At 30.8% G+C, this 10791-nt stretch overlaps 2 protein-coding genes across 4 annotated transcripts; one reads left to right on the top strand and one right to left on the bottom strand.

Moving 5' to 3' along the window:
- Window positions 1-5941: 5941 nt before the first annotated feature.
- On the top strand, window positions 5942-9197 carry LOC109147661 (protein CHROMOSOME TRANSMISSION FIDELITY 7-like). The gene is made up of 7 exons (XM_019295276.1): window positions 5942-5999; window positions 6521-6699; window positions 7286-7547; window positions 7713-7808; window positions 7909-7977; window positions 8269-8618; window positions 8943-9197. The coding sequence occupies exons 2-7, from the start codon at window positions 6545-6547 to the stop codon at window positions 9079-9081; spliced, it is 1071 nt and encodes a 356-aa protein (XP_019150821.1). The 5' UTR covers window positions 5942-5999; window positions 6521-6544; the 3' UTR covers window positions 9082-9197.
- A 68-nt stretch (window positions 9198-9265) lies between these two features.
- Window positions 9266-10445, bottom strand: LOC109147662 (heavy metal-associated isoprenylated plant protein 39-like). Of its 3 annotated transcripts, none has more exons than XM_019295279.1 (3): window positions 10405-10445; window positions 10027-10102; window positions 9266-9637 (listed from the first exon to the last, which is right to left on the bottom strand). In XM_019295279.1, exons 1-3 carry the CDS (start codon window positions 10408-10410, stop codon window positions 9348-9350), a joined length of 372 nt encoding a protein of 123 aa, XP_019150824.1. In that variant the 5' UTR covers window positions 10411-10445; the 3' UTR covers window positions 9266-9347. The 3 variants fall into 3 exon arrangements, with proteins under 3 accessions (XP_019150824.1, XP_019150822.1, XP_019150823.1); XM_019295277.1 differs by having other exon boundaries at window positions 10327-10413; XM_019295278.1 differs by lacking the exon at window positions 10405-10445 and adding an exon at window positions 10243-10329.
- Window positions 10446-10791: the final 346 nt, after the last annotated feature.

Below are 10791 nucleotides of genomic sequence, written 5' to 3'. Positions count from 1 at the left end.
GGAGGAATGGAAAAATGGAAAACTGAAAAAATGAAGAAGGAAAACTGGAAAAATGGAGAAAGAAAACTGGAGAAATGAAGAAATGAAAAACTGAAAATGAAAAAACAGATAAATGAAGTAAACGTCCCCTATACATTTGTAAATTTTCTTTAATATTGTATAGGAGAAGAGGGAGTTCAAGTTGGAAGTTGAGAAACCACCAACTTTCTTTAATATTGTTTGGCCAAGTTTGGGACTAAAGATGGCCAAACCACCAATAATAATAATAATAATAATAATAATAATAATAATTTAATAATAACAATAACAATAATAATAATAATAATATGAATATGAATATAATAATAATAATAATAATAATAATAATAATAATAATAATAATAATTTAATGCTAATAATATAATAATAACAATAACAATAATAATAAGAATTTAATAATAACAATAATAACTTTAAATAATAGTAATAATAATAAGAATTTAATAATAACTATAAATAATAGTAATAATAATACATTTGAAGAAGAGAATATGAAAGAAGGAAAATAATGGAATATGGAAACTTGGGACTAAAGATGGCTAAACCACCAAACTCGAGGGACCTTGGCTAGTATTAACTCTTTTTGTATAAGTCAAATGACAATATTACCTTCCATTTTGACGGCTGAGACGGGAGGAAGTAACGGAAGGACGCTAGAAGGTAACTTTTGACAACTCGGAGGATGACGGATGGTAATTATGAAAGTTAGGGACCATTGATGGCGATGTCACCAAACTCGAAAGATCATATGTGGTATTTACTCATTTCTATACTATAGATCCATAATTTCTATGTTGCACATCATAACGCTCCATAGTATATAATTGAATGTTGCTTTCTCTTGGACGCCAACAATTTCCATTTATATTGCAAGTGGGCTCTATCCCAAGATTTATAAATTATATATCAAACGTCACTAACGTGCGCCGCCGTCATCCTTAATTTTCCAATTTCTTTTTAAATTCCAAAAATCTTCGCATTATATATATCAGACGTCACTTGAAATGTCAAAATCGTTGAAAAAAAAAACAAATAAATTATATCTTATGTTAAGTAGCACAGAAATAGGAAACAGTGACATAGGAGAGGTAGGATACAAAAAAAAACGAGGAAAAAATATAAATAAATAAATAAATAAAGTCAAAAGACCTTGTGGTCAAGTGGCATGAAGTGACTCTTTCAAATAGGAGATTATGAGTTTGAGTCTCAATGAAGGTGGTATTGACTGGACTTCAGGAAAAAAAAAAAAAAACAGAACTGTATTTGGAAATTGTTTAAGTGGAGAAGGTGTCAAATAGGTCACTAAACTTATGATTTTTGTGCAATTAAATCATTAAACAGGTAAATTATGTACAATTGAGAAATAATTTTCATTTCTACAGGTAGAATTCATTCATATTACTTACATGGTATGTACTAAGAATTACATTTTCCTTAATCATACTAGTTGAGATGAAAGATTAAAATGTTTTCAACTTAAATTGCATTGAAAGAAATCATAAATGTATCTCAATTGCACATATTTTGTTTGTTTGACGATTAAATTGTACATTTTTTTTTTAATTCAGTTACCCTATTACACAAAAGTGAATAAGTGATATGTTTAATACTACTTGTTCCTTTTTAAACTAGGGAAACATCAAGTTTTCGTATGTTTCTAACAAATGAAAACATTCACATTCGGAAGTTTATGCACAACATAGCGGGGATTATCTGATGGTGTGCATTGAATAAACACCGATCCAATGTAATAGCTCGCAAATTACACAAAAATATATAAATTACAATATTGCATTAAGAAGATTCTGTGTGACGAACTTGATAAAAAAGATGTTAACATGAACTAAACATGTGATATTTAAGTACAATAATTATACTCCACCTATTTAGTTAAATGAAATTCAATAACATATCTCACATATTGAGTGTATAATGTCAAATAAAACTGTAATTTGAATAAAATGATATTTTAGTTGCGTTGACATGAAACTACAATATATATAATATATAAATAAAAATGAATATATCATACAAACATAATTAATTAGACGAAAAGAGTGTGTTTCTTTTCATTAAAAGAAACGGCATCGTTTTGGACCATGATCCACACTAAAATTTGCCTCCACAAACCACCATATCAACTACCACCCTTGCGCCTCCAGTCACAGCTTTATTTCACAGTACCTTTCGAACTGAGAAAAATTATTAAAATCGAGTACTGAGAAGTTCTTGTTCACTTCCCTTAAACACGTGCTATAGTAAGCCTTTGCAAAAACATGTTTTCCTTTCTCGTACTTGTGCCAAAACATAAATTTCATTTTTCCATAAAATTAAAATGTCAAGCATGTAAGTAAAAAACTTCCTGCCTCAAACCAACCCTTGAATAGTTCTAGGAAATTAAGCAGGAAATTTATCATTAATATATTAAGTTAGGACAAAGATATGACATAGCTCCTAAGGCTGTTATTATCCCAGCCAAACCCCTCTTTGCAATCCTATGTGGCAAGGCCATGTCACTATTTTTATTTTTTTTTTTAATTGAAAGGGATTTGTAAATTTGTCCTTAAAAAGCTGCCGCGGCTTTTGTACTTTCTTTTTATTTTTAAATTTTATTTTTTTTCTTGACTTTTTAATATTTTAATATAATTAATAATATTATTTTAATATGTTGGGCCCACTTTTGAAGTGTGAATAGTAGATGATTTGCAAATGGGATGATGTGAAAGTGGGATCTATTTTTGAGAGTGAGAGATGTTTGCAGGGATAAGGACAACCTAACTCCTATGAGGTAATGCACTTGATAACTCGTTGTAATCTTCAAATATGTAATTTTTAGTTGTTATACTCCGTAATTTGTACTGTCATTGCAGGCTTTTACTAAGGTTTTCAAGAGTTGCAGCCCAGAGTCTTTGCTGAAATTAGCTTGCCTTTCTGCAATTGAAGAAATGATGTTCTCTGTAAGATTCCTTGTGGTCTCAGTTGTGTTCTTTGAGTGTTTCTGCAAAAATTGTCTGCTACTGTATAATTTTTATTATGTAAACTAAACAATAAATAGGGATGGTGATTTGATGCTTTTCATTAAATTATCATATTCTGCAGAAACATGTTGGATAGCAGCAATATGTCCTTTTTTCTTTTTTCTTTTTTTCCTTTCCTTTTGTTGGAGGTGTGAAACTGTAAAATGACATCATTAATTCTGGAATCTCAAAACACATCAAAAATTGGCTTATAGATCAATTTTGACTTATTTGATCACTATTAATTGTTTAATTTAGTTAAAATATCAATGTTTGGTTAATTAGCTTTTTGTAACTCCAAAAGGCTAAAATTCAAAAAGCTACTCCAATCAACTTTTTCAATTAACTTTTTGAGAAAAGAAATTATACTAAATAGCTATCAGCTAACAGTTAATTTACCAAATTATCAACTATTTATACCCTCTAATTAACACAATCAGCTAACAGCTAACAGCCATTTTACTAACCAGGGCCTTAATAAATCAGTTGCTAATAATGTTTTAAGCGTGAATCTAATCTCAACTTCCCTGTACAAATTTTAGGAACATGATTGGCTTCACCTGGATACAAGTGATCCAGAACTGCTACATTATCAGATTACTATAGAAGAAAGGCATGAGGTACAAAGAGCTTGCGATAGGCTTACAACTGCGACTACTACTCTTATAGCTTAGTATTTGGCTTAATTACATTAAATGAACATTTCATTTCTTATATTCTTCTTTTTAGGTCCTAACTTTCCAGGTTTTTATTTAAAAATAGGCTATGATTAATTAAAATTAAAATTAATTAGAAAATATGGTCTTGATTTTTTTAATTTTTTAATTTTTTTTTTAAATTTGGGAAACGATTATGAAATGTTAATATGAAATTTTCATTTTTGAGATATGAAAATGCCATGAGTCGTTGGCGTTAGGCTATGAGTCGATCCTTCTGCTCCTTTGATGTCGTAGGGTTTTGCAATTAATTAGAATAATTTTGGTCAATTGATTTAAGGGAAAAATTGCACTTTTTCTCCCTGAGTTATATACTTATAGCACTTTTTCCCCCTCAATTATTTAGGTAAGCACATTAGCCCCTTCAATTATTCTAAAAGTTGTTATTTTTCTCCCTAATATATTAAATTGACATTTATACCCTTAAAATAAACATTTTATTTATTTTACTTCTCCAACAAATTATTGCGTATACGTAGGGATGACTACGATTCGGTTTGAACTGAATCAGACACTATAGCAATCGAATTAAAAGTTTCCGGTTATGATTCAGATCTAGAACCCAATATTTGAATTTCAATTTATTAAAATTATGAATCAAAAAAATTGGATCCTGAACCGTGAACTGGCGGTTCCGGACCCGATTCGTGATTTTGAACCGTTTTTATTTTAAAATTTTATTTTTATTTTAAAAATAGTCTAAATTCAACAATAAATGTATTTTATTTTTTCAGTTCGGAACATGAACCGTCCGTTCCGGAATTTTAATCAACTCTAAATATCGAGTTTCGATTCTAAATTATAATTGGAATATTTCAGTTTGGTTGCTATAGTGTTTATTTGGTTTGAACCAAATTATGGTCATAATTTGTTGGAGAAGAAAAATAAATAAAATATTTATTTTAAGGGTAAATATGTCTATTTAACATTTTAGGAGGAAAAACAACCACTTGAATAATTGAGGGGAGAAAAGTGCTATAAGTATATAACTCAGGGAGAAAAAGTCCCATTTTCCCTTGATTTAAATTCAGTTAATTTAATCTGTAATAGCTACATCGATTTTGTTAGCAATTTTAAGTTGAAGTTTTAGAAAAAATAATCAATTATCGGTTGATTTTGTTAAAATTTAAAATTCACTTAATTAATAATAGGAAAAATTGCATTTTTGGTCTTAAAGTTATACAGATGATATAAATTTAGTCCTTGAGATACATGTAATTATTTTTAACCCCTAAGTTATGCATGGAAGGATGATTTTAGTCATTTGGAGATTATTTTTATCACTAATTTTTAACTTGATAAAGTGATTGATTTGATCATTCAAGGATTAAAATTGCCACTCCATGTATAACTTAGAGGTTTAAAATGGTCATACATATAACTTAGCGACAATCTGTACCGCGAATATAATTGAAGGACCAAAAATGTAATTTTCTCTTAATAATAAGCAAAAAGTATAGGATATATTATTATGCATAATAAAATTTTGATTCAAGCATATAGTCATCAAAATATAACTTGATTAAATTATTTCAATAAATTATATATCGAATCAAAGAATATGGTCACCAAAATAAAAATTCGATGAATTTGCTTTCAAATTTATTATTAACAACGCAATGCACAAATATATATATATATGCCCAATAATAAAATTTTAGTTATATTAAAATAGTTTGTAATAATACTATATAATTTTTTAAATTCATTATTATAGAATTTATATTATAATAAAAATTATATTCTGTAGTTAATAATTTGTGTAATAATATTATAGTATGGTTAATATTATTAAAGTAAAAATTTTAGATATGATAAATTATTAAATAAAATTATAGTAACATTTAAACTTATTTTTTATAATGTCTACATATATTATTATCATTGAAGAATATAATAAAAGATATTGTATATGTATATGTATGATAATAATGGGAAAATATAACAAGAGTTATACTAATATTTATATTTTTGTTCAAAAAAATTGTATAGTAAAACTCTTATAGCATAATGTATAAAAATAAGTAATAGAAAACTAGACATAAATCATTATTCAATAAAAGTGTGTTTAACTTGGATTAAGACTTATTTTTTTTTAAGAAATGAGAGCCCTTGATCTACGAAGTTAATATTTTTTTTTTTTTGAATGTGATCTACGAAGTTAATATGAAGTAGCTTCGCTCGCAAAATATTCCGTGGACTCAGGTCCATCTTGTAAAGTTGACCCGTATTTAAATGTTTGCAACTTATATACTAAATGTTTACATTTTACTTTTTAAAACTTCACAATTTGTATGTTACGGACACACAATGTTAACGTATATGTAATTGATTATCTTATTTTGTATTCACAAGTTCCTTTCAAATATTGCAGTCATACAATATTAACCGTTTTAGATTTGATGACCCGGTATTGTATTATGGAATATGTGTTTTGACATAAAAATACAATTTATATTTTAAAAATTTACAATTCCAATACTAAAAGTACACAATTTATTCGTCATTTAGGATAAGAGTCCACCTTGCTTGCAAGGTGTACCCTGGTCCATGGTATAACAATTCAGCTTCGCTAATCATATTTTGGGGCATATTACAAACAAGGAGTAATTCCGTTTGAAAATTTGTAATGGGTGGCGGGAAAATTGTATTCGCGGCAGAACAATTTTTTTTTTCCCAGACTCGATTTTGATTAAATCCAACCCAAATCCCTAATTCACTAATTGCATAATTCCCAAAATCGAACAGAGCGTGAGGAGTGAAGACTGAAGAATGCAATCGAAGATTAACGCCTTTTTCAGACCATGCACTTCCAAGACCGCCGACGCTTCTTCCATCTCCGGTGATTTGTTCCACCGAGAAGGCACAAAAAAGAAATACCCAGATATTACCGTTACGTATAACCGTAGAAATTCCCAACCGTGTGGGTATGATCTCTATCACTTTAAGTTTTCATTATTAGCTTTAAAATCTCATGGTTATTATTTATTTATTTATTTATTTGAAGTTATGACCTCAAGTAAAATTTGGATTTTATTGTTTTCCGTTTTTTTTTGTTTGTAGATGTGAATAATGGATATAGTTTCTGTTTTCTTTCAGTTTATTTGGTCATTTCTTTCCTGCTTGTTCTTTTTTGAAAACATCCCGCTTGTTCTAAGTGACTTAGTGAGACTGACTGTGCTGGTTGTTGCTTTTCATTTTTAAAAGAGATTGGTTGATTTGTCCTCTTTGTTTGGAGATTTTCTTCATTTCTTTTCCAATTTGAGGCATGCTGCAGCTATTTGATTTTTATTTTTTTATTTTTTATTTTGATTCCAGTATAACTTTTCTGCCCCTAACTAGCAATTTCCCCAATGATTGTACTAGTAATTTCTTTTCGATACTGTTTTAATTTTGCCCTTCTTAATTTTATGTAACTCTGTATTTGACTATTTGTGTTGCATGTGCTTGAAATTTTGTTGCCTAATAAAGTAGTGTTCACTCTTTGTCAATTGTTCTGCCACCAAAATTCAGTGATAGCAAGGATGGATCAAATGGTGAAGCACCCAAGAAAATTGATTCAAAGAGCTCAATTGTGAAATTTGGTTTGCCCACATCTGTAAAAGTTCTGAATAAGAAGAGAAAATATGCCCAATTTCATTTGGAATTTGGTCAGTCTGATTTTCTCTTGCACACTTGCAATGTATGCAACTTCCAGTATGCTACTGGTCAAGAAGGGGATGAGAAGGTTCACCAGGCATTTCACAAGAATTACACTGTTGGAATCCCATTTAAGGTTTTATGACAAGTTTGTTTGTTTGTTTGTTTGTTTTTTTTTTTTTTTTTTTTTTTTTTTTTTTTTTTTTTTTTTTTGTGTGTAAATCTTATGCATAGACTTACTATTAATACTTGGCTTACTATTTCCTCCCTTCTCTTTTTGGTTGTTTGATTTACTTTCTAGGGCTGGCAGAATGAAAGAATTATTCCAATTCCTTCATTTGAAGCAGGACGCATTATCTTGGTCTTAAATGATGACCCTCCTCCTTGGAGAAACAAGGTGAATTATATTTTTATTTCACATATCCTGCCATGTTTTTGTTTCCACGAGAAACACTAGTTAATTTTTTAAGCAATCTGAGGTTCTAGTATGTTGGCAGGTTCAGGAAGTTGTAAAGATGATGGAGGTGGAACTTGGTGAAGGGTGGATATATAATCAGCAATGCAAGGTTCCAACAACTACTAATATTATGTTGCGTAGCATTTAAACTCCAGATCATAGGATCAATTTCTTGTATGCATAGTTGTTTTACACATCGTACTTCTTTGCAACTTGTTTCACATGCAAGCAAGCTATATTTTTCTCTTCTGCTAGTTATTGATATATGAATAAAGATCTTCAACGTTGTGTATACTCATATCTTGTCGATACCCCTCCACAGTTTACATTCTTTTCCATTCTTCCTTGACTTGGACAGATATTTCCCTGTGCAACTTTCAAGTATTTCCACTTATTACAGGTGTATTTGTTTATCTCTTCTCGAAGAATTGGTGGATGCTTGGTAGCAGAACCTATAAAGAAGGCATATAGAATTGTTTCTAGTTCGCAAGGCAACAAGTCTAGTGTTGCGGCTGAAAGGGAAGTAAGTCAGAGATCTACGGTTCTGCAGTTTGGAGGAGTCAGTTTTCAACGGGAAAAAGTAAGAAGAGATCCCCCTAAAGAAAGACTCGATGGTTTAGATGATGGCCTAAATGGAGTGATCTTGTGTGAGAAGGAAGCTGTACCTGCTTTGTGTGGCATTAGAGCCATTTGGGTCACTCCTTCCAATAGAAGAAAACACATTGGTAGTTATTTACTTGATGCTGCAAGGTAATAGCCATATTTTCATCAGCTTCAGTTTCTAGATTGACTTAAGAATTTTGTTTCCCCAAATCTCCGATTGAGAAAATTTAACTTACTAAAGGGATGTGAACATATTCTGGATTTGGTACAGAAGAAAATTTAACTTACCATCTGCAGCACATATTTGTTGTACCAAGAAAAATCTGCATTGCTTGTAACTCATTCTTCTGGGGATTCTTTTTTGTTGTTGCATGCTTGAAACAGTGAATTCTTTCCTATTAACTCTCCAAGACTCTTATCTACTTTTTACTGAATTTCTTTGACTTTTATTGCTTTAATTAATTAATGCAGGAAAAGTTTTTGCAATGGTCAAGTTCTCTTGCGCTCAGAGCTAGCATTTTCTCAGCCAACTTCAGTTGGGAAGGTATTCATATCTAGCTATACTAGCAGTTCATCCTTCTTCCTATACACCTCCAGTGGCTCTAAGTAGGTTCCATCTTCTTTCAGCAACTCTCTTTAGGTACTGCTTAATCCATGTTTCATGTGATATGTGTGTATATATATAAATATACATTTATAAAAGTAACATTTTTAAGACAAAATTTACTGTTCCAATCCTCAAAGAAGGTAAGGACAAAAAGAGTATGGAGTATATAACAGAGGGTGAGGGGATGAAATCGAACTCCCATCATATCCCATGATCATCAACTCAAACATTCATATATGCACAAGTTTTTCACATCTTACCCTTACTAATTAAGATATAACACAACCATTTGGGTCTTCTTCTGCACTATAAACATCATAGTACTGTGGATTGTAACTTGTGTAAAGCTTCATCAACTCAGCAATTTGTTGTTGATCACCTTGGGCTTGGTTACCCTTCTTTTCTTCAACTTTTTTATTCTCTGGCTCCTTTGCAGGCCCCACTGTTAGTATCTCTGTGTGCCATGATTTCCTCAGCTTTCCCACCACCACTATTGGATCAACATTCCCAATTATAGTTAGTTTCTTCTCCTTCACCTCAATGGCAATTGAATCAATCCCTGTTAGTTCAGATTTAAATCTATAGTTAGGTAGTCTTTTAATAATCCAAAATAAATTTAATAATTAATATTTAGGAATTATGATAGTAACTAGGTAGTAGGAAATAATGAAATATGCCCCCGCATATTCCTTGCTCCTACCCCTACCTTTCTCCTATCCTCATCCCCACACCCAGGACCGGTCCCGTTTGGGAATCCTGTCCTCGGCTTCAAGTTTAGAAACCAGTGTAAGTTGTCTATAACTTCTTAGCACCCTTATTTTTGGAGTGAGGAAAGAAACTTCTAGTCACTACCCCAGAGTTTGCATTGGTAAACTTCGCCTTGTGATCTAGCCGGCAAGGCTTAGCATCCCTATTTTGTTTGAATAAGATGTAAAGGTAAAAACTTGCCTGGGAGGGTGGAAACAGTTTTCATGGCCTTCTTTTTGTCCTTGTCATCAATCAACTCTAATTTCAAGACCAATTTCTGCAGCAGGGAAGTTGAGGACAAGTGATTAGACAATCTAAAAGAGAGACTACTTTAATTTGCATATATAATCAGTAAAGACTAAAGAGAAATTAAATTTGGTTTCTCTACAGCAACAACAAAATAAGAGAGAAAGAAACCATAAATCCCATCAGTTGTATACTTGTATGTGAAGTAAAACACAGCAAACCAAAGATCAAAGTTGATGGTATTAAAGACAGTACAGTGAAACTAGATATCTTTATGGCGGAGAGATAAAGAAATGAATCTGAAGAGGAAGAGATGATGAAGTTCAATTCAACCTTCATCTCTGCCAGACAGTGAAACTTCACAAATATTTTGATTGGTACTGAAGTGCTAGGACTTGGCAATTAATGGAGGAATTAAATTATTGTATCCAAGTGGCGTGTCCAGTTCAATTAACGAAAATCAATCAATATTTTTTTAAAAAAATTAATAAATTTATTGTTTAGTTAGGAAATGATATGTTTTTGTTGTATTATTGTGCCATTAAAAACCAAAAAACGTCTTGGGCACACGTAATTTTATAACCATATCAGAATTAGTGTTGGCGGTGGAGATAGTTATGGCCTTGGATAAGACTTGACAATGTATCAAATAATTGGATTAGATTAATGTCAGCATGTCTGAACGGATTTAGTTCATTGATTCAGTATGTTATATTTGAG

Source organism: Ipomoea nil, unplaced genomic scaffold (genome assembly GCF_001879475.1).
Source record: "Ipomoea nil cultivar Tokyo-kokei standard unplaced genomic scaffold, Asagao_1.1 scaffold2036, whole genome shotgun sequence".
NCBI classification, from domain to species: Eukaryota; Viridiplantae; Streptophyta; class Magnoliopsida; order Solanales; family Convolvulaceae; genus Ipomoea; species Ipomoea nil.
The sequence above is the reverse complement of the archived record's forward strand: the minus strand, read 5'-3'. Positions and strand labels throughout refer to the sequence as shown.